The sequence below is a fragment of the Miniopterus schreibersii genome (assembly GCF_964146895.1).
Source record: "Miniopterus schreibersii genome assembly, chromosome: 11".
Classification (NCBI taxonomy): Eukaryota; Metazoa; Chordata; class Mammalia; order Chiroptera; family Miniopteridae; genus Miniopterus; species Miniopterus schreibersii.
Genome location: NC_138111.1, coordinates 6,226,664 through 6,253,234, shown reverse-complemented (window position 1 = coordinate 6,253,234; position 26,571 = coordinate 6,226,664). Strand labels below are relative to the sequence as shown.

The 26,571-nt window shown below is 43.5% G+C and overlaps 2 protein-coding genes across 4 annotated transcripts in view; both read left to right on the top strand.

Annotated features, from left to right (window-relative positions):
• The first annotated feature begins 5,081 nt into the window (after nucleotides 1–5,081).
• Nucleotides 5,082–26,571, top strand: part of RALGPS1 (Ral GEF with PH domain and SH3 binding motif 1) — a 247,996-nt gene continuing 226,506 nt past the window's right edge. Inside the window, exon 1 of one of the 2 annotated variants that reach the window (XM_081150876.1) lies at nucleotides 5,082–5,168. The gene's annotated coding sequence lies outside the window, so the exon portion shown is untranslated. The remainder of the gene's footprint in view (nucleotides 5,169–26,571) is intronic. The other variant, XM_081150873.1, reaches the window with a different exon arrangement.
• Nucleotides 5,087–24,701, top strand: ZBTB34 (zinc finger and BTB domain containing 34). Of its 2 annotated transcripts, XM_081150877.1 has the most exons (3): nucleotides 5,087–5,168; nucleotides 22,906–22,973; nucleotides 23,080–24,701. In XM_081150877.1, the coding sequence occupies exon 3, from the start codon at nucleotides 23,090–23,092 to the stop codon at nucleotides 24,602–24,604; it is 1,515 nt and encodes a 504-aa protein (XP_081007003.1). In that variant the 5' UTR covers nucleotides 5,087–5,168; nucleotides 22,906–22,973; nucleotides 23,080–23,089; the 3' UTR covers nucleotides 24,605–24,701. The 2 variants fall into 2 exon arrangements, with proteins under 2 accessions (XP_081007003.1, XP_081007004.1); XM_081150878.1 differs by lacking the exon at nucleotides 22,906–22,973.

Genomic DNA, 26,571 nt, shown 5'->3' with positions numbered 1-26,571 from the left:
CCCCCCTTTCCCCTCCCCTGCTTAGTTTCCCATAGCCCCTCTCCCCATCTAACACGCTGCCTGTGATTTCATGCCTCTTTCCCTCACAGCATGAATGGTCCAGAGGGCGCGGGGTTTTTCCTGGCCGCTTCTATATTCCCAGCACCCAGAGCAATGCGTGGCGGGTAATTAGCTCTCAGTAAATGCGTGTTGAATGAATAAATATGCAACTGTGTGCCTCTCAGGCGCTGTGTGCCTCCTGCCCGGCAGATCTGCTCTGAGCCTGGTGACGTCACCTATGCTGTTGGGACCCCCTGTCACTGATTCCTACCCCGTGAACAGCAAGGTGAGGTCACAGGGATTCCAGGAAGCAGGGTCAAAAGCCAGCTGCCGGGCACCTTCTTCATGCTCAGCAGTGGTCAAAAAAGCAAAGGCCATGCTGGCAGTTACCAAATGTTTTCTCTGGTCAAAACTCATTATACCTCATTACATAAAACTGTGTAAAAGGAAAAGAAACAAAGATGGACTCTCCTCCCTCCTCCACAACACCTGGGACCATCCCACAGCTCCCTGGGGACTCTGTTCCCAAAGGACTCCCCTCCCTTCTCATTCTGTTGTGAGGAGGAAAGAACTACAGGACTAGCTGAAGGAAAATTAGAGATTAAAGAGACACCCCCTCTCCAGATCCTTACATTCTAAATCTTTAGTGAGGCTCTCAATCAGATACCATGACTTGATTTTAAACAGCTCTCAACTCAAGAAAGAGCTGAAGTCATGTCTAAGGTCAATAGAACTATTTGCTCTAGAAAAATGTACTTAGGGGGAAAAGGTTCCATCTCCCCAGGCATCTTTTTTAAAGAGCCTTGGTCATCAGAGTCATCCTGCAAAGTCCTCTGACTTCGAGCGAAGGTGAGCAATGTTTCTGGTCCGATGTTTGACGGACAGGATGTTGGCTTTACATTAAACACACATGGCAGCATGAATGCTTTTCACATGCAGGTTGCTCTCTCCGTTGAAATCCATGCCATGCCCAGCAGGCTTCTGCCTGGTTTATAACACTTAGAGCACAAAGTCATCTTTTTAAACCAGGCTAGATCTTTGCAGATGTCTTCGCTTTACCGACTTTAGTCAGACATGCTTGCGAGAAAACATGAGTTACAACAGTTCAGCTTAAGACACAGCTTTCAAGAATGCCATTGATTTTGATACACTCTGGACTTATCGACTGTGTTTGGAGCAAAAATCACAACCAGATTAAATATACTCATTTATTTTAAGATGTTCTGATCCCAGGAATGTTTAAATGTGAACAGGAATACATCCTTTATTTAAAAAGGAAATTCAGTAACATTAGGCCCCATTTTCAGATGAGTAAGAAAAAATAAAAAGATTAAGTACTCACCCAAAGCAACCCTAAGGACTTCTTCATTCTCTTAACCCGGAAATGGGTGGAGGCCCTCGAAGCCATCCTCTCCCACTTGCTTTCTTGCTGACCACGGCCTACCACAGTATATATGGGCGCACGTATGAAACTTTGCAGTTAATGGCTTTGATGAATACAGTGGTCCTGCATGTGTTCGTGTACCCTCTCCTGAGTGTAGCCGCCCTTCTGACTGGTAGGTGTGTCCTCTGCTGGAACTTGGGTAGAGTGGACTCATGTAAATGTCCTGAAAACCTTATTTTCCAAGGAGAATTCCTTACAAATGTGGAAGGCCTATCTCTTCTCACCTGTCACCCTCATGGGTCAAGGGAAGCTGCAAGATAGGGGCTGGGCAAGACCAGGAGACCATTTTGCATGGTGAAGGAAAAAGGGGAAGACAAATGGGGGTTCATTCAGTTCAATCATTCATTTATTCATTCTTTGTTTCACTCAGCAAATACTTATCGCTGCCCATTCAGTACCAGTTTCTCTGCAGGGTGCAGAGGAAATGGTCAATTAAACAGTCCCTGCCCTCAAGGAACTTAGACTTAGAAGCAAAAACAAGTAACCACTCATTATCTATTCAACAAATTTTTATGGAGTGCCGAGCACTGGAGAAACAGCAGGACAGAAGTCAGACAAGAGCTCATCCTCACAGAGTTTACAAGCTAGTGGTAGGGGACACAGATATTAAACTCATAACTGTGCAAGTAATTAATTACCACTGTGGCTAATACAAAGGAGAAGTAGGGAGTGCCAGCAGTCAATTACAAGGAGCCTGTGTTAGAGGATCAGCAGGGAACCAGGAGAGAGCAGACTGGGAAGAAAATGAAGGCGGGGAAGGACTCCAGAGGCAGTGTCTGGGCCCAGTGGGTGTCAGCAGGGCTTGGGTCAGGGCTCAGGCCCACCCGGAAGCTGGACAGGTGAGACACTGGGAGAGGAGGGAGCAAGCTCTCTCTCCAGGAAATGAGAAAAGGCCTCACGGAAATGGGAGGGGGCTCTCGAAGCCATCCTTTCTCCCTTGCTTTCTTGCTGACCAAGAATAATTGTGGAGTGTGCCATGCTTGAAGCAGGTATTACTCACTGAGGTAAAGGCCATCACCCTCCTTACACAGATAAAAAGCCAGTGCTCAACGGGGTGGGTGCCTTGCCCCAGATCAGATCCCTGAGCTCTTATGTAGCTGAGTAGGGGCTGGGACCCAGAGCTAGTTAGCCACAGCTCTCTACTGCCGAGTCTTGGCTGTGCGAAGGGAGACAGTAAGTTACCCTCGCTGCAGAGGCAACCAGGTGGAAGGGACCCTGACCCACTGGGATGTTCTAGAAGTCAGTAACAGCTTGGGACTGTTTGGAGAGACAGACTCCCCATGCTGGCCCAGAACTACACAGGTAATGAAGCAGGTGGAAGAGGCACACAAGTGAGGAAACTCCAAATAATTCTTATCATTGTTTTGTTTAAGGCATACTCATGACTTACATGTGTCCTGTAAAGACTCAAACAGGTGCCAACACAGACAATAAGTTTTGCCAAACTCTAGTGATTTTTCAAAGTGGGCCAGAGCCATGTAGTGTAGCCTGACTTCCGGCAGACCGGGCCTCCTGTGGAGAAGGTGATGCTGGGATCAGATAACTTGGTTATCTTGACTCTCCAAGTGCTCAGGAATCTAGAGTAGATGAGGAGTGGAGATTCTGGCCGTATCTGTCCTAGGAAGGGAGAAGAGGAAAGAAGGGGAAGGGAATTCACTTTTACAAGCACTTCACACACTATCTCAATTAACATGTGACATGGAGGGGAGGCTGGCAGATGTATTTTAACCATGAGCCTTGGAAGAAGAGAAAGCAGAACACAGATTTTGGCAAACACCAGGTGTCACTGTCACAGATACTGACCCCCCATTATGGCAAAACCCCTTCCTGACTGGATTGAAGGCTAACCCCAGACTTTGAGGAGATGTGAACTTAATCATTTCATAAATACTGCGGTGGAAACTGGGTACCTGTGGAATAAATTAAAATGAGGCCCATACATCACCCTCCAGACTCTTGTTTTCAAATAGGCTAAAAGCTAAATCATTTAAAATGCCACAAAGATTATGGGAAAACAGAAACACATGTATCCCAATTGTGAAGGAGTGACAATTTTCTAACTAAAGTAAGTTGATACGGATTATGATCAGCTCAGTAACAGCAAAGCAGGGGAACCGGAAAATATATGAGTTTAACAGCCCAATTTGGTGGGGGAATAAATATAAATCTAGGAGGGAAATAGTAAGTGTCCAAATGGACAGATGGCCAATAACTTTGAGGCACTTGGCACAAAGCTTAATTACTTAGGTACATTTTAGTCTGCATAGTCCTTAACAACGCGCAAATACTGTACTACAGCCGAGACGACCCCAACTCTTAGTTGGGTTCACTGATCTTCCTCTTGGGGACAAATCTCAAAGAGACAGCTCAAGAGGAATAGTAATTAGAGTGAGACTGTCCAGGTGCCTGCAGTTAGAATTCGGTTACTTAAAAATTCTATGTCCAGAATATCCTGTTGCCATAAGAAGTTCCTGTCGAGAGTCAGAGACAAGGGAGCTCATCTCCAGTCTGACATTTTGCTGCGTGACTTTAACTATGCCACTTACCCTCTCTGAACCTTAGTTCCCTTCTGGATAAAACAGGAGTTATCACCGACGGCTACCTCCTGGGGTTGTGTATTAAAGGAGGTCATGTCTATAAAGTGTCTTCACAGTGCCCTGCACAAAGTGTTTAACAAAAGGTAGCTGTGGTGAGATGGCTACTGGATGGAGTCTGGAGAGCTCCTGCTTGCAAGGGATGAAGTAGCGTCAGGTAGTCTCAGCTTTATATCTTGAAGAGCAGCTAGTATCTTTGTTTACTTTTATTACAAAGTCAGAGAACCACTGAGGAGTCCACCAAAACGCAGGAAGTTCTTTAAAGGGTGTTAAATTCGCCCGAAGCGGAATGTAAAACGTTGGGCAAGGCTCCTACTCCCACCCCAGTGTCAAGATTGGAGTGTCTCCAAAAATCTGGCAATACGTATTTTTTGGGACCTGCTGTGACACGGACTTTATAACCTCAACTTCTTGATTTTTATCTCCGTTTTGAAGGAGGAATTCTGCCCAAGGTCCTACATTAAGTAACCGGGTATGGCAGGTCCCCAGGCCCGTGCTCCGAACCACCGCACTTACTGCCTCCAGCTGCCCCAGCGCCCCGCCAGGCGCAGCTCGGCGGAGCCGCAGGCGCCCGAAAGGCCGTGGGGCCGGGGCTCGGGAGGGGAGGGCTGAGCGGGGGGTGGGCACCGGCCCTGGGCGATGGCGTGTCCAGGGTCCTCGCCGCCCTCGCACCCGTCCGCTCCCGGAGCCCCGGAGCGCGTCCCGCCGCGGAGCCCTCCTGCCACCAGCAGGGGGCGCCGAGGAGCCCGCGGGCGGGAGGCTGGGAGAGCAGAGCCGCCGCCGCTCCCCTGCGGAGTCGGGGCCCAGGCTGCCGCTCTCCCGGTCGCCCGCAGCGAGGCTCTGGGACGTGCGCGGGGCGCAATCCGGAACCTGGAGCCCCGGCGCCCCGGCGACAGGCCCAACGGCCCCACCGCCTCCCCGGCCCGCGCCTGCCCGGAAGCGCTGGCGCCGAGGGGGCGGGGCCGGGAAGCGCTTCCGGGGGCGGGGGGCGCGGGCTAGGGCGGCTGCGGGAGCGGCGGGGAAGGGCCTGGCGCCGGCGGCGGCGGAGGGAGCGCCGCGGGCGGGCGATGTGAGCGCGGCGCTCTCAGCAGGTGAGGCGTGCCGGCCGGGGACGGCGGGCGGCGGGCGAAGCTCGGGCAGAGCTGGCGGGGCCGGGGACAGTCCCCGGCCGCTGTCGGGCTCCCTGTGGGCGCGGCGGGGCGGGAGCGTCCGCGCCTGGTCAGACCGGCGGGCCGGCGGGTGGGCGGGCGGCGCGGGCTGGAGCCGAGGCCGGGCGGGGTCGGGAGGCCCGGGCACCTGCTCGAGCCAGGCGCGCGCCGCCGAGGGGCCGACAGTGCACGACCCGGAGTCCAGGCACCGCTGGCGGGCCGGAGGGTCGCGCTCGGCCAGCTGCCCCGGGGCTCTCCAGCCGCCGCCCGGGCGTCTGGGGATCCCCTGCTTCCGGGCCCTTTGCCCTCGGGGCCCTACCCCTTTGTACGAGGAGGCCGGATGGGTGAAACCCCTGGGTAACCGGGCCGGGCCGCGGGGTTGGCCCTGCTGGTGGCTGCAACGGAGCCCTTGCCCCGAGCCACCGCCTTTCTCCAGGCGGCACGTCGCGCTTGGCCCCAGATGTCTCCATGGTCACTCTCGCCCTGCGCCGGTCCTGCCTTTACCGGGGGCTGGGCTGGGGGTGTAAACAGTGACCTTCTGGGCTTGGCGGCTGTGCTTTAGGGCGGCACTAGTCTGGGAGCCTCAGTCCTGAGGCTTTCAGCAAACCTCTTCCGTGCCGGGCCTCAGTTTCCCCATCTGGTCAGTGATTAGCTCTTTGAAGACCCTTCCAACTCTACCATTCTGCGTATGTCAGAAATCGGAAGGGCTGCCCCTGGTTCAAGATATCGGACAGCTTCACTGAAGACTTCTTGCAAATAGGGACTTTTTGGCCACTGAATACACTAGGTTTCAGACAGGCTTTAAAATGATTCCAAGGAGCGTTTCTAAGCCTTTCCTAATCAGAACCCAGCCCTTGCTTTTGTTCCTAGGGTAGTCAGTGACACCCCTCTGAGTTTTTGCATGCAGAATTTGTTTATATTTGCCCATTTTCTCTTTGTTCCCCAGTCCAGGCCCTCTTTGCTTTACATCTGGATTATTGCAACAGCTTCTTAGCTGGTCTCTGACTTTAGAAGCCCCCTCCCCCACCTCCTCTATCCTTCCTTTATGCTAATGCCAAACCTAATATAGGAAGTGGAAAAGAGTTGAGTGTGTGCTTGCTTATTAAATGTCAAGATGCTGTTCCGTGTGGTGGGGAAAGTAGTAGAAGGCCCACTCACAGCCCCAGAGCAGCTTTACACTGGGTGCTGAGGATTTACCTGTGGAAAGGTAATTTATTAGACAAGGCTGTGTGCTGTAGAATTGAGAGGAAGGAGAGATGGAGGTCATTATAGGCCAAGTGGTCAGGGAAGGCTCCAAGAGGGAGTGGGGTTGGAGCCGGCTGTTCAAGGGTGAGCAGGAATCGGTTAGGAAAGGAGGAGTCAGGTCCCTGATCTTGCGGAGTTAGTCACTAGACCAGCCTCCTGGTAGAGAAGGGTTCATGTAGGAGGGGGTGGGAGGAAGGATTGGTTGGGCTAGTTCCTGAAAGAACTTGAACACTAGGCCAAAGTTGAAACTCTTCTAAAGGCCGTGGTGAGCGCAGGAGACTGGGGTGGTTCCCGATCATTTGCAGGAGAGGAAGAGAGCGCTTAGGGGCCAGGTGATCAGCCAAGAGGCCACTCTTCCAAGATGAGTTGTGGCCTCTCGCCTGCCACATGGTGTCCAGCCATTGTCCAGCCTGTCTTTTCAGGGCTTTCCTTGGCTGGCCCTCCTCACCTACCTGAGTCTTACTCCCCGCTTCTCCCTCTCCCAGCCAGTTCCCTTTGGGAGCAAGTTTATGACTGTCCCTAGAGCAGCGATTTTCAACCGGTGTGCTGCAGGAATTTTTAAAACATGCGATACGTGACTAGTCAGGGGCACTGAACTCTTTTCCCTTAGAGTGTCACATAAAACAATGACAATGGCCAATGCAACAATAGCTGCCTGATGTAAGTGAGTAAATCAAAATTATATGTTTTATTGTTAGATCAGCAAAAAGTATAATGTATTTTTTGGTGTGCCTCGGAATTTTAGTAATTAGTTTATGTGCCATGAGCTGAAAAAGGTTGAAACTCTCTTCTCTGCAACTTTGCTCCTGTTGTTTCCCCTCCTGAAGCGCGCCTCCCTTTTCTTCACTGTGTAAATTCTCCATTTCGCTTCCTTTAGGCCCCTGCTGAAGATGTGCTTCCTCCCGAGGGTGTCCCCGTGCCCTCCCCCGCTGTGGCACTCAGCATCTGAAGTGCAGAGCTCCGCACTTGGTCTTGCTTATTAAACTTCTTGTCCTGAGTGGACTGGGAGTTTTTGGAGGGCATTGGGTCCTAATACATCTCTCTGAGCCCTTATAGTATCTAATACTATAGCTGGACTCTTGTAATAGGCACTCAAATACTTCTTGATTTTTGTAGATAAACAACTTTTTTTAAGGACTTTCTGTTACCAGCTTTTTCTGTCATATGTCACTTATGTGTAATGCTGCCATTCAAGGTGGATGTTTTCAGGTTTCATTCTTAGGGAGCTGATAACGTAAAACAAATTTTTGAAACATTAAGATCTTTACTCTTAATTGTGGGAAAAGAGAAAAAAAAAAAAATCACGTAATTCTTTGTTTGGAGGCTGTGGGAAAAGAAAGACCATCAGCTTTGGAATCAGACAGGCCTGGGTTTGAATACCAGCAAAGCTACTTACCAGCTATGTGAACTTGGGCAATTTATATAATGTCTCTGAGCCTGTTTTCTCACCTGTAGTATGGGGATAAAATCCACTTCATAGGGTTGCTATGACTTTTAAAATGAAAAAGTATACGAAGAGCTGGCAAAACTTGGCAGCACCTCGTAACTACTTAGTACATTTTTAATCCTCATTAATATTAGGTGTAAATGTATCATGGTGGGGAAATGATAGGCTGCCAAACCTCAGTCTATCCATTGAGTATGGGTTTCTGCATGTCCCTGGATCCTCCTCCTAAACCTTCCAGCTCAAGCACTTGTTACAAATGGCAGTTGTGAATCTACAATGCCATCAGTATGTTTTATTCCCATTAATTTTCATGTTATTTTTGTTTAAGTTCTGCTAAATGTTTTTCAGACTTCTTAATTGTGTTCATTTAATGTTTTGTAGCTGACAAACTGTTGAATTTAGCTTAGTGAAGGTCATCAACTGAATGCAGCTTAATTTCTAATGGTTATTTTCTGGTTGATATTGATGGCATGAAAAACCTCTTGGAAGAAAGCAATTCAAGGTGAGCTTTTCTGATCCTTTTGTCATAAAAGATAGGACTTAATGTATTTTCGAGGTCCAGTGCCCCCTGAAATCCCAGCAGTGTGCAGATACAGGATGCTGCTCCTTGACATTTTTCAGTTCTTTGCTGTAAGAAAGCTTATTCATTCTTTTAACCTGAAACAAAGCTTTCTAATTCATGATTGGAATTTGAAACACCTCTTTGCCCACTACATAGACAGAAGTAAACAGAATAGACATTATACAGAGAAATGGGTACAAACTACTCATACCACAGCAAATTATAACCCCTTAATTATCACTGTATCGGTGTAATGATACATTCCTAGGTGAGAATTCTTTCACTCAGAGTTGATCAGTAAGAGTCCAGCACCAATAAAAACCCAGCATATCACCAGTGTGCCTGGATTAAAATCTTACTCTTACTGGATTTAAGAATTCTAACTCTGGAGACGGATAAATCTAGGTTTAAATCCTGCCTCAGCCAGTCTTAGTGACTTTGGGAAGGGCTCTTAGTCTCTCTGAGTTTGTTTCTGGATCTGTAGAATAGGGACTATCTCATAGTGTGCAGATTTAGTGAGCAGGTAAAGGGCTTACTTAGCATATAGATAGTACACAGTAGGAGCTCAGTAACTGTTGGTTTGTAACACTGCCAGTAAGGTTAAAGAGGCCTTTCCTACCATGCTAGGAAAGCTCAGAAGAAGCTTCTGATGTTTTGCAAGACAAACCCCACTGTGAAACCAAACCCACTCTCAGAATTAGTGTATCTGAGCAACCTTGGAGAAAGTTAACGCCTTGGTGGGAAATCTAACAGTTTGGATAAAAATGTTCTTTCAGGCTCACATGAATTAATGCAGTAAGAACTCTAGATTTGTTTCTTTTAAACTAGGACGAGTGCTTCATGAATATCCATTGGAGAATGCCATGTTATTTACTTTTCCTTGCCTGGGGTTTCAGCAGCACCAGACCGCTTCTTCTCATTCAGCTGCTGCTTTCTAAGGGACTATATCGTAATTCATGACAGTTGAGTTTTAGTTTTGATCTAGACCCAGGCAGAAATACCTAGAAAAGTTATTTTTATATAGTTTTTATTGCTGCTCTCATGCCAGTCATCCGTTGTGCATCCGTCTGTGGTCTTTTTAAATAACTTTCTGTATGAGAAAGACAGTTCGGTATCTTCAGGTCTTGAGGGAAAGCCTTGTTTGAGTTGTGTCTCTAGTATCAGCAAGTGACTGAAGCCAGCAGGTGCATGACTGGGTTGGGAGTCAGGAGCATCTTGATTGAGAATCATGGGTACCTCTGGGTGCCTTAAACAACTTCCAAATTTGCAGCCTTGCTTTCCTTTCTTGGAAGTGTCACTGGCTGTTTTTAAATGAAGTGGAGCACATTAGAGTGTTGATGGGCTAGAGGGGAATGAGCCCTCTTGCTAGATTTTGCCTGTTGGCAGAAATGGTCCCACATCTCTTGGGTCTTCAGCAGAGAATGTTGAAAGCTGAGGGTGCAGCTGTGGTCACAGTCGTGGATTTTGAGCCACCAACTTGGTTTAGGTTGTGTCAGCTGACATATGCTGAGAGCCTCTCTCTGCTAGACATACTGTTCGGCTCTGGGCACACAGACCCTGCCCTCAGAGTGCTTAGCACTGAGAGTGAGAGCTCAGCAGCACAGGAGGCTCAAAAAATCAGCCCATCGGTAACTGCTTGTACGCTTTTATTCTGGTTGCCATGGAGAAATGGTCACAGGGCTTTACCCAGGGATGTTGTAGAGGGGATTTCAAGGCCCATGTGGGTGTTTTGCCCAGATGACATTTAGGTGTCCTTGCTCATCTTTAGATTCTCTTCAAAATAGGTCAAAAGTGTGAGATGTCGCTGGTTTTGGTTTTCATGATACAGTTTCCTTACAACTTAACGCCTGATGCAGAAATGATGTGTTAAGGAGTGGGCTAGCTGTGGATGTTTCCTCTTTCATGGGATATCATGTTACAGTACTTCTGTAGGAGCAAACAACTTTTCTGTTCTCAGCTATCTTTTTTCTGTCTTTTGAGTAACCTCTTCTTACTACATCCATCCTCAGTACAGTTTTTGGTTACTCCCAAATTGGTATCTCTAGGTCTTGTTTCTCTGCAGTTCCAGCCCCATATTTCCCGCTGCTTATTAGACAACTCTTCTCAGATGCCCAGTGGGTACCCTAAACTCAGCTTGTCTGAGGCTGAACTGACTTGCCTACCGAATGGATAGCATCCCTCAGTCTCCAAACCCTGGTGAGTCCTTCTCTAAACCAATGTTCAAATTGGCTACTGCCAGATTTGGTCTGAGTTTTCTAATCTAGCATTGAAGGCTCTCCACATTCCAGCTGTGGTGCTCCTCTTTCCCGTGTCACCCCTTGTACTTGGACCCTGGCCACAACTCCAGATATTTTCACTCCACTGTTCTCTGCCCTTGACACTCCTTCCCTCTGGAGTGTTTTTTTGTGTTCCATTTAAATACAAAATCCTGTTCAAATATTACTTCCACCATAATGTTTTTCTTTGTTCATTTTGATTTTTAAAACTCTCTTTTTGGTCAGAAATAATCAGTGTTAATCATTGTTCCTCATAGTTCTTTGTTTCTGTCCCTATAATTGCTTGATCCAGTAATTCATTGCAGCCTGTTTTTCTCTAGATTCTTTGGTTTAAAAACTTGTATATTTTTAGGTTAAGTCCTATGACATATCTTAGAAAAAAAACTTTTGGCAAGAGTAATACAGCCCTGGCCGGTGTTGCTCAATTGTTTGGGCGTCACCCCAGGTACTGAAAAGCTTGCAGGTTGAATTCCTGGTTAGGGTACATGCCCAGGTTGCTGGCTTGATCCCTGGCCCGGGTGTGCAGGAGGGACCTGACCGATGTTTCACTCTCACATAAATGTTTCTTTCTCTCTCCCTCTCTCTCTTTAATAAAATATATATATTTTTTAAAAGTATAAAAAGCACCACTTTAAAATAAAATCTGTTTCCTTTCCCTCTCTCCAGTCATTAATCCTCATTCCCCAGAGTCACCAGCATTAATAGTTTCATGGGACTGCTTCCTGAGTGGCTACAGTAGCATATATTTATTCTTTTAAGAAAAGTACATGCAGGGGATCACATATATATGTACATCTTGTTCTATATCTTGCTGGTTTGGACTAAATATTAGAGCTCTTGTCAAAGCATACAGATGTATCTATTATTTTTAATTGCTCTAGGTGTTTCATTGTTGGTAGGTTTCTTTGAATCAGTCTCTTGAGGTTGTTCCCCTCTCTTTATTTCTGTTTTGTGTGTTTTTTTGCTATAGTAAATACAAGTGCTCAGTACAATATCCTAACAAACTTTTGTAAGCACTGTATATTGTAGGCTCAATTCCCAGCAGTTAATTGTGGACCAAATGGTAAATGCCTTTTACATTTTGGTCACTCTGACCAGATTACCCCTCAGGATTACATTTGCCAGTCCTTTTAAAATGTGTGCAAATCTGATACGTTACAAATGGCATCTCATTTTTTAATTTTGTAATTCACATGCATTTAGTCATGAATAAAGCCAAACATTTTTTCATATGTTTTTTGGTTATGTCTTTTTTTTTTTTTGAACTGTTAATATCCTTTGCCCCAACTTCCATAGGATTTTCTGTCACCCAGGTCTGTTTGATTTGTAATATAATATAATATAACTTAAGGAAAGTAGCAGTCTGTCAAACATGCATGTATTTTTCCTCACTGTGTCATTTACCTTTTAAGGGGATTTTTGTGTGTCATAAACTTCTGTGTTGTCAGATGTATTTGTCTTTGCCTTTGTGGCTGCTGGGACTTATGTCTTGCTTGGAAAGACCTTTGTATCATTATTATAAAAAATTCATGTATTTTTTTCAGGTATTTTTTGGTGATAAGTTTTTAAAATACTGTCATAAGAATAAAATGGCATTGTGTGGAAAATAATAGAACCCTCCTTACATTCCTGGTGCTTTATAAGAAATTGGTAAACATGTGCCACATTTGAAAACTCGGGGAGCTGTATTTTCTGTTAATTGGGTTTTATTTTATGGGACCCTATAGTGTTATCATATTTAAGGGCAGTCATTGCCTTGTTGCCTCTTTTGCTCAAAACTCAGTGGGAGGAGCTGGGTGAAAGGAAGAGCAGAGTTATCAATTAACTGGTACCTGTTAACCCTCTGAAGATCAGCGTGTCTTAAAAATTATGGTCAGCTGGTTTCCCTGTCATTGCCAGGTGGCTTTTTTATTCTAAAGCTCCTTCAGTTAAAATGTGTTTATTCTTGGAGATTTTGGAACCTGGATTAGGGGTATCATTCTCTTGTTTGTTACATTGCAGAACAGCATTTCTTCTAGATATGATGGTATGTTCTGCAGCTTTTTGGGTGGGATCTTGCAAAGATTTCAAGTAGCTCTGCTTTACTAAGCCTTGTTGACATATGGTCTTGCATCAGATCTTAGTTTTATTTTCAGAGCATGTGTGCATGTTTATTTCTAGGATCCCTCTCCATGTTTTACTTGAGGACTGTGGGAGGTCTGTCCCAGGCTGGCTTGTATGGTAATTTATAGGACAGCACCACTTTCCCCCGTGGCTTGTGCCCACAGTCCTCACTGCGTAAATGGCCTTCCTCCTCTCATTGCCCATTCTGCTTTCACTCCCCAGCATGTGTCCATTTTCTTCCAGAACCTGCTCACTCTCCACTCCTTGTGGTCCTGTCTTGCACCTGGCCCGCACTGGCCTTGCTGCTCTTGCTGCTGCTCTCGGTGCTTGGTCAGTCCTGGAGAGCCCTCAGGTCTGCTCTTGCTTTTTGAACACCAGTCTCAGTGCTGCTTGGAATTCTGTTGAACTTGGGCTGAACCTGTGTCTTGGCAGCATCTACTGTCTGACTTTCACCTTCAAACAGTGAAACAACCAGTTACTTGAGCCCTAGATCAGTGGTTTCTAATTAGTTACGGCTTTGCATATAAAAATAGCTGTTTACTTAAAGCAGGTAAAATCAGCCAGGGGTAGCGGCTCTGAGGGGGAAAGGGGGATAAAAGCTGTGAAGATGGAAGATGTAATACACTTCAGCTGGAGGGTCACCTAGGACTTTTTTTCTGATCATAGCCCTTACCTCTGCTGGTGATTTTTGATCTGGAAAGAGGGTGTTGTAGTAGATTTCTAGAGCTGAAGTTGCATGGTCACTGGGGCTGTGCATTTGTAACTTTGATGGATATTACTAAAATGTACTCACAGAGGAAAGAATAGGAGCGCTGGGAAGCAATAGGACTTTTGCCACCTGTCCCTATCCCTTTCACTCTTGCAGGAATGTAACCTAGGGCAAGTTTCTTTTCATCCTGTCTTTCCTCAGCTCTTCCTGCCTCCTGCTGGTCCTCCCATTCCCATTGGGCAAATTACACAAGACTTACTGCACAGGGGTTCTAGATGGGCAGACCCTGAAACAGTCCCGAGAAAGTTAGCCTCTCGGAGCCTCAGTTTCCTCATCTCTAAAGTGAGGGTAATAATACCTGCCTTCTGGGAGAAGAAGGTCCATAGGATTCAGTGAAATAGTGCATATAAACCTTCATGGCATGCCTAGCATGTATCAAATATTCAGTAAATGTTGGTGACTGATGATGATGACGGGCTATCCCAAGTCAGGGGAGAAGGCTAAGGAGTGTGGTAGGAGGTGGCAGTGATCCCCGTTTACAATTGCTGAGGCTAGTGTGGTGGTGGCTGGACATGTGGAAGTGGACAGATGTTTGAAGTGCCCATATTAGAGGCGGCCCTTCCCAGGATCCACACTGTTGAGACCAGTGGCCGCAGAGTCAGACCATGGCAAAAGCTGTGTGTGTTGAAAGCTGCTTCCTGGGGTGCAAAAGCATTCTCGATTAAAGAAATTGGAAGAGCAGGAAGTGTGTGTCTAAGTACTAATGGTATTGAAGAAAATAGCTTATATATGCTTACTTTTTAAAATTAAAATATAGCAATGTAAATGTCTAGTTTGGGGCAGTTTTTTGCTTAATGTAATGTGACAGAAAGGCGACCAGTGATTAATCTGCTGAATTAAAAACTCCTGATTCTGATGTAGTTTGTGGGTGGAATAATCAGGTTCATTATTGTTTTCTGAAGCAGCTGCAAACTTAGTCTAAATGAAAAACTAATATAAATCATTTCTCTGCATCATCGGAAGTTCACCCCATTCCCGTATGTCTGAGTTGGGAGGCAGCTGCATGAAGCGTGTACCAAACTGCAAGACAGGGACTCTTTCTCATCTTTGAATCCCCTTTGGTTTTGTGCAGGCAGAAGATTGAAACGGAGTGAATATTTCTTATAAATGTAGAAAAATAATTTAAATTCCCAGTCAGTATGCCATTTAGTGATTGCAATTAAATCTAATACGTACTTGCAGCACATATGACACAAGGCTAATTTCCTTAATTTGCAAAGAGTTTTGACAATTCAATAAAAAATATGAGCTAAGGATATGAATAGGCAATTAAAGACAGACTTAGACAAATTGCCATTAAACATGAGAAAAGGTGATCAACTTCATTTATAAGCAAATATACATCAAAACAATGACACTGTTTTTAACCTATCAGTTTGGCAAAGTGAAACGTTTAATACCCATTATTGGCAGTTATGGGGGGAATAGGCACACTTCCATGTGCCCATTGGTAAAAGGATAGTTGCTGCCCTTTTGAGAGGTAATTTGGCATTATTGATCAAAATGAAAAACTTGCCCTGCCCACGTGGCTCAGTGGTTGAGCATCAACCCGTGATCCAGGAGATCATGGTTCGATTCCTGATCAGGGCACAAACCTGGGTTGCGGGCTGGTTCCCCAGTGGGGGCCGTGCAGGAGACAGCACATCAGTGACTCTCTCATCATTGATGTTTCTATCTCTCTCCCTCTCCCTTCCTCTCTCTGAAATCAATAAAGACATACTTTTTTAAAAAAACTAGGAGGAACTGCTATGACTGTTTAAACTGTTCCCTGCCTTGGTATCCATTGGGGACTGCTGAAGTACATGGTCACACAGCCACTCATGGGATCCTGTGAAGCTGGAAAGGATAAAAGTAGGTACTCAAGTTTGTGTCGCTGTGGAAGGCTTTTAAGGTGTATTAAATACATTTTAAAAGCAGAGAATAGAACAGTTATGTAGATAGATGTTTACAGTTTTCTCTGAAAGAACACCCACAACTCTTACCAGTGGTTATCTTTGGGAAGAGGGACAGGGAAGAGCTCTGCTGCTCATTTTCTATTTCCCTCTACTGGAACTTGAAGTTTGGCCATATGCATGTATTTTATTTTAAAGGTAAAGTAATTAGATATTGATGTACCTTAGGTGTAGGCCTGCTGGCATTCCATGCAGGGGAGATAACAAGACCTGTAAGAAACCAGTGAGTAGTCTATGGAAATTGCTGGTACAAAGCAGTGGAGGATTGTATTCGAACTTGATGTCTCTGTAAGAGGCTGAACTCCATAAATCAGGTCATTGGGTGTAAAACTTGTAATTTTTAATGTCTTTTTCTCCCTTTAGTCTGGTAATGTACCTAGGACTTAAATTCCCTGCAAATTCCCCGGGTGCCAGCCTCTTACTCTAGAGCGATGCTTGTTAACAGCTCGAGCAGGAGCTGGAATCTCGGTGTCACTGCCAAGGACGCATTAATGTGAAGGAGAGGAGAGGGAAGCACTTCCTTTCTCCCCTTGCAGGAAAGTGGAATCCCCCCTAGGTGTTAATCATGGTCTTTCGTTTTTCTCTGCAGTGGTTTTCTTTTTCCAGGTGTAGCTCTCTGCTTTTCTTCCGAGAAGGTAAAAGCCACACAGAGGAGGTGGAAGCCTCCCAGTAAAACTGTTTGCAGTTTTACAGACTTGTAAATACTCCATTACTTTCCTTTTTCTGCTGGTTTTCCCCCAAGACTCTGTACCTTTAAAATAAACTCACCTTCTTTTTGACCTTTAATTCCCAAAGTCACTGTTGACACACCCTTGTGTTTGGACACTTGGTAGGTGCCAGGCCGCATCTGTGTTTCTAGAAGGCAGTCTGGTATAGACATGAGCACAACCTCTGGAGCCAGACTGAGTTCATCTATTAGCAATGGGACCTTTGGCAGTTGTCTTAACTGCTTGTCCTTTTTCTTCATCTATAAAATGGGAATAATTGTAGTATTTCCGTCACAGAGTTCATAAGAGGATCAAATCAGTTAATATATAGAAAAGCTGTTTAGCGCAAGGTAAGGACTCATTATATGTCAACTATTATGCACATTCATTGCATGAATTTCCCTCATTTAATTATGAAGCAGTCGTGTTGGGAAGTAGTTCTTCCAAGACCTTTTTAGATAAGGAAATCAGTTAACTGACTTGTCCAAGGCCACATAGCTATTTAAATTTTCATTGTTGTTATTTTTATCAGGAAGTGGTAGAGCCAGGATTCACATCCAAGTCTAACTTCAGAGCATTTTCTTTATTACACCACCCTGTCTCCCTAAAGAGTCTATAATAGCTAACCTAGATTACCATGTGCCAAGCAGCCATTGTGCTAAAGCTTCCAGCTTCCTACATAAAGGCCTCATAACAACCCATGAGGTAAGGACTAGTATTCCTGTTTTACAGATAAGAAAACTGAGACTCAGAAAGGTTATAAAGTACCTTGCCCAAGGTTTTACAAGTGGAAAGCAGGTATCATTTGAACACAGATCTGACTCCAAATTTATGTTCCTAATGGTTTTATTATGATATTTTTCTATCTTCTAAAAACTGGATGAGATGTTTTAAAAATTTTTTAATGTTTCTTATTTTTAATAAGTGATACATTCACATAGTTTAGAAATTTTAAGAATCTAACAGGATTCACTGAAAGCTAATAGACCTTCCATCTACCCTGTTCCCCTTATAAGAGGCAGTTAAGGTTTTATTACATCACTCCTGAAATATTCTGAGCATGTCCATATACTACGTATATATTGACACAGTGGTGTGTATATTTTCATATCGCTTTGTACAAATAGCATATATACTATACTATTCTGCACCTCACCCTTTTCATTCAGTGATATATTATGGTGATTGTTGCATGTCAGTACTAAAGAGCTTCCTCATTTATTTTTTGTGGCTGTATAATTGTCTTTAGTATGGATATACCATAATTTATTAACTGGGCTCCTCTCGCTAGGCATTTAGTTTGTTTTGATTCTTTTGTTGTTATGAACAGTGCTGTAGCAAATTCCTATGAAATTGCCCAGCCATAGGGGATGTGCATTTGTAATTTGGTGGATATTACTAAAATTGTCCTCCAAAGTATTTGTACCATTTTACATTCTTTCAGTATTATTTCTATGTATATTTAATGTCTGTATATGCATACATACTTTTAGAAATATCCTACTTTTATTACTACCTGATTTTTTAACAGCTTTATTGGGATATAATTTACACATAATAAAATTTACCCGTCTTATGTGTATAATTCAGTGATTTTTAATAATTTATAAAGTTGTACAACTGTCACCATAATCTGGTTTTAGACCATATCCTTTACCCAATAAGATCCCTCATGCTCATTTGCAGTTGATCTGTTACCTGATATTTTGCTGTATTAAGTATTTATTCAGCAAGTATTTAGTGAGTGTCTACTATATGCCAGGCAATAAGCTGGCAGATAACTAATAAAACATAAAAATCCCTGTCCTCGTGGGGCTTACATTTTGTGGAGCTAACTTTATATTCTTCTTTAGAAATTGTTTTAATAATAGTATTTGGCATACAGGTGCAGGTGTACTATACTTTAATAATTCCCTATTGTTGGGCAGTTAGGTTGTTTCAGTTGTTTTGCTTTGTAATTGAATATACTTATGGATAAATTCTTGTGCCTATATCCATGATTTTTTTATGGTACCAAGGGCTGTGTCAAGAGAAATGCCCATTTTTCTATAAATGCCTAATCACTATGTTGTACACCTGAAACTAATATAATATTGTATGTCAACTGTAATTGAAAAATTTAAAAAAAGAATTGTTTTAAAGAGAGAAATGCCCATTTTAAGGTTTCTGTTATATTTGCCTCCCAGAAGTGTATGAGAGCACCAGCTGGGTTGTGTTTTTAAGTCTTGCCAAGTTGAGAAAGAACAATTGTCTCCCTCGGTAATTTTTATTTCTAAGTTTTTACTCATAGTTAAATCTCTGTTTCTTCTTCTGGTATCTGTCTTTGTGTGCTTAAAAATACTTTCTCTAGAAGTTATTTTTGGATATGTGGTGAAGGGATCTGATTTTATTATTATTTATTTGTTTATTCAAACAGCATCTATTTTAAGAATTCTTCCTCACCCGAGGGTATTTTTTCCATTGATTTTTAGAGAGAGTGGAAGGGGGTGAGAGAGACAGAGAGAGGGGGGGAGAGAGACATCGATGTGAGAGACACGTCGATTAGCTGCCTCTCCCACAGCCCAGGTATGTGCCTTTGACCAGGAATTGAACCTGCAACCCTTCATTGCGTGGGCTGACACTAACCACTGAGCAGTACTGGCCAGGGCAAGAATTCTTCCTTTTTCACAGTTGGAAATGACCCACGAGGCCCATTCTTGTCTGATTCCCATGTGGCCTCGCTCTCCCCCATGTTCCTCGTCCCAGCTGTGCGATGACATTTCCTCCTTTCGCTGCTCAGGCTTTCATCTCTGTACGTGCGATTCCTTCTGTCTGGAAAACTGAATGTTTCCCAGCAGCATCCCTTCCCCCTTTAGATAGGTCTCAGATGAAATATTTGAGTGGCCTTCTCTGACCACTCCCCATTATGAAAGATCTCATAGCTTTCCTCACAATTTATAACGAGAGTTGTAGCTGCCCTGGCACATCGAAGACACTCAGTACATACTTACCAAATAAATTATAGCCTACTTGTATATTTTGACATCTATATTTGGCTGTTTTTTCTTTTCTTTTTTAAATTTATTGATGAGAGAGAGAGAGAGAGAAACATTGGTTTGTTGTTCCACTAACTCATGTGTTCATTGATTGCTTCTTGTATGTGCCTTGACCACACATCGAACCTGCAACCTTGACCTTTCCAAATAACGCTGTAACCCACTGAGCTACCAGGCCAAGACTGTTTTTCTTTTTCTAAAATGTCTTTGGGCCCAGCCGGGCATGGCTCAGCAGTTGAGTGTTGACCTAGGATCCAGGAGATCGGGGTTCGATTCCCGGTCAGGGCACATGCCCGGGTTGTGGGCTGCAGCCATCAATGACTCTCTCATCATTGATATTTCTGTCTCTCTCTCTCCCTCTCCCTTCCTCTCTCTGAAATCAATAAAGATATATTTAAAAATAAATAAATAAATAAATAGTAAAATGTCTTTGGTATTGCCCTAGCCAGGTAGCTCAGTTGGTCGGAGCGTCTTCCCGTGCACCAAAAGGTTGCAGGTTTGATCCATGGTCAGGGCACATACCAGGTTGTGTGGGTTCAATCCCTGGTTGGGGTATGTACAAGAAGCAACTAATCGATGTTTCTCTCTCTCATTATGATGTGTTTTTCTTTCTTTCTCCCTCCCTCTTCTTCTCCTTCTCCCTCCCTGTCCTCTCTCTCTCTGTGTCTCTCTCCCTTCCCCCCTAAAAATCAATAAAAATATGTCCTCGGGTGAGGATTTAAAAACAAACACACATCTTTGGTATTTATTCTCCTAGATCTACACTGTCTAGTATGGTAGCCACTAGCCACATGTGGCTCTTGAGCATTTGAAATGTGGTTGTTCAAACATGTAAATAACTTCCTAATATTGATTACATGTTGAAATGATAATGTTTTAGATATACTGTATTGGGTAAAATAAAATGTATTAAATTTTTATATTTTGAACATTGTAACTGCTAGAACACATTACACGTATAGCTTGCATATGTGTAATTACACATATTTATTGGACAGCAGTGTTTGAGAATAATTTTCAAATCATTTTGTCAAGTTTCTAAGAAAATATTCCATTGCACTGCATTATATTTATAGATTAATTTTTTAGGGAAAGTATCCATCTTTATAGTGTTGAATTTTCTTTCCAGGAGCATATGTGTCTTCATTTAAACATGTTTTAGTTCTTATTAACGTCTTACAGTTTTCTTGTTGTAGATCCCGACTATTTTTTGTTTTTCCCCTAGGTGTTGTATAATTTCTGATACTATTTTTGGTTGTAACTTGTCATTATCTTACCTAACTGGCTTTTTATGTACCTTTTTGAAACCCTTTACTTATTAGATCTTGATTCTAACAGATTTTTCAAGTTGATTATCTTATGTTTTCTATATAAATAATATCTGCCTTGAATAGTAATTTTGCTTCCTCTTTTTTAATGGCTATATGCCTTAATTTTCTCTTTGTCTTGTTGCTTTGGCTGGAACTTCCAGAGCAATATTAAGTACGGGAAGTGATGGGCAGACAGCCTTGTATCCTCCCAGGCACTAATGGGAATGCCTTCGCAAAAGTGTTTACCAGAGTGTACACCAGGGAACACTAATTCTTTGGAATATTAATATCTGTACCTTGAGAGAAGAGTTTCACGCTTAAATGCATTTGCAGACTACTGAGTTAAATGGAATTCTTGTCTCCAGGACTTTTCAGATGGGTTATTCTGCTAATATGTTTTTAAGCCCTGGGAGGTAGGGATACTGAGGCTAACTCATGGACGTGCTCTACTAAATGCACTGTGGGAAGTGCAGATATGTTCCTTTTTAAGGATGATGTTGCTATTAGTTTGCAGTAGATACTGTTAATATATTAAGAAAATATTGTTCTATTCCTAGCTTATTGAGTATTTTGTCCGTATTTAAAAGGGCATTTAGCTTTCTGAAATGCATTTTGGCATTGTATTGATTTGGCCATATGGTTTTTCTCCTTTGATTTACTGATGCTGCAAATCATATTGGTATATTTCCTAACATACAACCATCTTTACATTTGGTCGTACTATGTAATTCTTTTAATGGGTTATATTTGCTAGTATTTCCTTTAGGACTTTCAAATCTGCTTACTTAGTAAAGTCAACAGTTTTCTTCTTTGTGCTGTTTGCCGTCTTGTAGTATCAGATTCATGCCATATGAATCGAAACGCTTTAAACGTTTTAACATGCATCTAGAAGAGTGTGAACGGCCTGAAGATTGTTTGTGCTTTGGTACTTCTGTTTCCTTTGTATTTAATTTTGCCTATTTATTCTAAAAATATGTTCATTCGTACAGATTTCACATTGATTTCAATCATAAATCTAAAATAAATAAGGACGCAGTATTAACTGAAATGTTTCAACTCAAATTCTGACATGATAAAAACAATTCTGATGTGATCTAGTCACACTAACCAATTGATCCTTCTCTGCAAGAGTCTTAGATTTATGGCACTTTATTGTTTAATGATAAAACATTTTAAGGCACTGACTCTCCCTGTTAAATTTTGTTGTTGTTTCAAGACCCTCAACACTTCATTATGAAAAATTTCAAACATACAGAAAAGTTGGATTTTATAGTAAACACCTATATATCCACCACCTAGACAAGTGTAGGCTTGTTAACATTTCACTCTGTTTGCTTTATCACTTATCTAGTCATCTCTTTTTCTGGATGCGTTCTCAAGTAAGTTGAAGACATAGTAAACTTCACTCCTGAAGTTGCCTCCTTAGCTCAGCAGGCAGTGTGTCAGTCTCATAAGCCCTTCTTACTACAGATTTGATGTGATATTTTAAATTTTCTAAATAGTTTTATTCATTTTTTATTCTGTTTTTGATTCAGTACTTATCCAGGAGGTGTTTATATTTCTATTGGTTGGGTTTTAAAAACTAAAATAGTTAGGTCTAATTTTGTTGTATTTGGCCAGAGAATGTAGCCTGGGCTGTATCCCCTTCCGTGGTGTGGATGATTCGCTGCTGCGGATTCTAGGCAAGGGGCGCCAGGCTGTACTAGGTGTGCCAGTGCTGTGAGCACCCGTGGAGGACCATACACTTGTGAGGTCTGGCGCTCATTTTGCTTTAAAAATGTCCATGAGTATATTTAGTCCGTGCCAAATGGTCAAGGACCAAATGTCTCCATGGATGTGTTAGGACCAAATGTCCGCTAATCTTAAAAACTCGTCACTGAAGGGGACTGAGTATTGCTGCATGGGTGAGCAACTCCAAAAGATATAAAGGTGTGCAGAGCTGAAGGGAAATGCACATCAAAGACAGCATCTCAGATTCTAAACTAAAAAGGGTTCAGCTCTATTCATAGTATGCAGTAATGCTGTATATTGAAAAATACCAATTGAAAATACACAAATTAGGTAGAACATTCTTTAGATGAATTTCCTTATTGTTACAAAGTAAAGATCCTCAAAACTAGGTGAGATAGGGAAATATTTTTCCTAAAATAATACCAAATTCTCAATCAGAGCTGAAATGGCCTTACTATGTATAACGTGTTTTAATTTTGATCAAGATGAAAGTTAGGCATTTAGGACACTAGGCTAATTGATCATTTGGTTATTTGACTTTAGGTGAATTAACCAAGACATGAAAGACTGAAAATAAGTAAGAGGAGGAATGCTCCGGCAGACCCTAGAAGGTACAGTAGCTACAGTGGTGGTGGTGGTATTTTGCCAGCTTGTGCTTCTGCTGCTTGTACTTGGTGAGGGGTCATTGGTGAATTATGAAACTCTCTTTTTCTGCAGATTACGCCTCATGTCAGTAGAAATGGACAGCAGCAGTTTTATTCAGTTTGATGTGCCCGAGTACAGCAGCACCGTTCTGAGCCAGCTAAATGAACTCCGCCTACAAGGGAAACTATGTGACATCATTGTCCACATTCAGGGTCAGCCATTTCGAGCCCACAAAGCAGTCCTTGCTGCCAGCTCCCCATATTTCCGGGACCATTCAGCATTAAGTACCATGAGTGGCTTGTCAATATCAGTGATTAAAAATCCCAATGTGTTTGAACAGTTGCTTTCATTTTGTTACACTGGAAGAATGTCCTTGCAGCTGAAGGATGTTGTCAGTTTTCTGACGGCAGCTAGCTTTCTTCAGATGCAGTGTGTCATCGACAAGTGCACACAGATCCTAGAGAGCATCCATTCAAAAATCAGTGTTGGAGATGTTGACTCTGTTACCGTTGGTGCTGAAGAGACTCCAGAGAGTCGGAATGGAGTTAAAGACGGCAGCTTCTTTGCCAACCCTGTTGAGATCTCTCCCCCGTATTGCTCTCAGGTACGGCAGCCCACCACAAGCAGTGATCTTCGAATGGAAACGACGCCCAGCAAAGCTTTGCGCAGCCGCCTACAAGAAGAGGGCCACTCGGACCGAGGGAGCAGCGGGAGCGTTTCTGAGTATGAGATTCAGATAGAGGGGGACCATGATCAAGGGGACCTGCTGGTGAGGGAGAGCCAGATCACTGAGGTGAAGGTGAAGATGGAGAAGTCCGACCGGCCCAGCTGCTCGGACAGCTCCTCCCTGGGAGACGATGGCTACCACACTGAGATGGTTGACGGGGAGCAAGTCATGGCGGTGAGTGTGGGTTCCTATGGCTCTGTGCTCCAGCACGCGTATTCCTATTCCCAGGCAGCCTCACAGCCAACCAGCGTGTCAGAAGCTTTTGGAAGTTTGAGTAACTCCAGCCCATCCAGGTCCATGCTGAGCTGTTTCCGAGGAGGGCGTGCCCGCCAAAAGCGGGGTTTGTCTGTCCATCTGCACAGTGATCTGCAGAGCTTGGTGCAGGGTTCAGACAGTGAAGCTGTGATGAATAACCCTGGGTATGAGAGCAGCCCCCGCGAGAGGAGCACAAGAGGTCACTGGTACCCGTATAACGAGAGGCTGATCTGTATTTACTGTGGAAAGTCCTTCAACCAGAAAGGAAGCCTTGACAGGCATATGCGACTTCACATGGGAATCACCCCCTTTGTGTGCAAGTTCTGCGGGAAGAAGTACACACGGAAGGACCAACTGGAGTACCACATCAGGGGCCACACTGATGACAAACCATTCCGCTGTGAGATCTGCGGGAAGTGCTTTCCATTCCAAGGTACCCTCAACCAGCACCTGCGGAAAAACCACCCGGGTGTAGCTGAAGTCAGGAGTCGCATTGAGTCCCCTGAGAGAACAGATGTGTACATGGAACAGAAACTAGAAAATGACGCATCGGCCTCCGAGATGGCCCTAGATTCCCGGATGGAAATGCACACAGTGTCTGATGCTCCTGATTAAGATGGTAAAGGAGTGCACCCAAACAAAGCACATTAATCAATGCATATTTGTGATTTGCTTTGTTGTAATCTTTAGTTTTCCTAACCATCTGGAAACCTCTTGGTCTCTTGGCAGTTTTTCTAAGGTTTCTGGAAGGAACGCTTCATTATGTTTATCCTTTCCCCGACCTCCCTTCCCCCAGGAGCTCAAAGCATGAAGGGCATCATATCCAGGGAAAATACAGGCTGACAGTATTCCTCTTTGGCTGAATTCTTAGTCCAGAATCTGCCAGCGATTTAGCTATGCCAACTAGTTGACCCTGTATTCTCTGCCAAGGGCGTGCTCTCGCTGGGCCGTCCTGCACTGGTCCCAGTGCATCTCTGTGGAAAGAGACGGGGGTGCCGTCAGCTGATACAAATGGGTAACCTTTTCTAATTTAAAATTACTTTTACGGAGTAGTTAGACAATTTATATATATATATAATAAAGTGATTATTATATATATAGTATATATACATTCTCAAATTTGGTTTTATTCTGGTTGAGGTGAATGTAAGAGGAATATATAATTTAATACAATGTGAACAGGGCTTTTGACTCTGTCTCGTCCCTACCTAATATGTTATGGTTTTTCCCCTTTATTTCCTTTACAAAAGAATGTTAATAGGTTTTCATATATATTAATCATTGTGTCCAAAAGCAAGCAAAGCAAATCACAGTGTTCATAGCTCTGCTTCATAACAAATACATAAACCAAATGCCATAAGATGTATTCAACTCTAGTTGGAAACCATTTGGAATTTTTGTTAGTTGTCCAGTGTGTAAGCTGGATGACCCGTGGTGCTGACCTTTTTACATATTGTAGTGTTTTATTAGCCAACCCCAAAGGAGCAGTGGTTTTCAGTGTTTTTACTGGCCTCCGAATCTACCTTCATTCCGTACTGTAGAAACATACACACCAGGTAACTAAATCGAATCACTCTCTACCATGAGTTACTACTCGCACTAAAGGAAAGGGATTTGTAATTCTGTGTACAATATTCTCCAAGCAGTGTTGTGTGTGTTTTTTTCTTTCTCTTTCAAACAGCCAGTTCAGGTGCACAGCAACTTTTTCTACATGCAGTTCCCAGGGAAACTGCAGAACTTGGAATTTGTACTTTTGTAAAGATATACTCTATGGGAATTACAAGCAATATATCTTAGTATTGTGTGTGCTAACGAGAGCCTCCATGGCTCTTCCACCTCAGTGTTCCCGCTTAAAGAAACCAACAGTTAAAAAGCCCTCTAAGATATTCTGTGTGTCACCAAATCTGTGTGTGTCACTAATTTTGTGTTGTTTTTTTGTTTGTTTGTTTTGTCACGTGGTGCTATCTTTATGTTTTATATCTTTTAGGTCAGTATAGTTGTAGAAAATGTGAAATCTAATGGGAATAGTGAATTACAATTTTTCCCCTCTCTTGAGTTTATAGCTTGAAAAGAGACCTCAAAAGCATGTGCTGGCAAACACATTACTGTATAAAAACATACCTGAGTCCTATTTGAATAATGTGTTATCAGTGCTTTAGGAACTGTCTTCAGTTCTATATTTTGTTCACCGTGGGCTTCTAGTAAACAAAACAGGCTTTACAAGATTGCTTGGTACTGTGTCCTCTGACAGTAATTTGGTGAGCAATTGGGTGGTGAGTCTGTGCCGCAGGCCCCCAGTGGGGGGTCAGCACTCCCCGCTCTGCTTGAGAACCTGGGCTCTGAAACTCACCGGTGTGTCTCCGCAGGAGTGAGAAGACCAGCCTCAGGGCTAGGAGTTAAAGGAATACAAAAACAGCCATTTTGCTCCTTTGCCATGCTTTTTTGGCTCTCAGAATACCAAGAATGGCGGGGGTTGGGGATTATTTTTTTTTTGTGGGGTTCATTTTGAGAAAAAATGAGTCATTCAGGCCCTTGTGTGTGATAGTCCCCAGGGGTGGTAGCTGTGCGTGGCATCTCTTTAG

Excerpts from the sequence above, each read along its gene's own strand:
- ZBTB34 (XM_081150878.1), top strand. The coding sequence starts at position 23,090 with ATGTCAGTAGAAATGGACAGCAGCAGTTTTATTCAGTTTGATGTGCCC.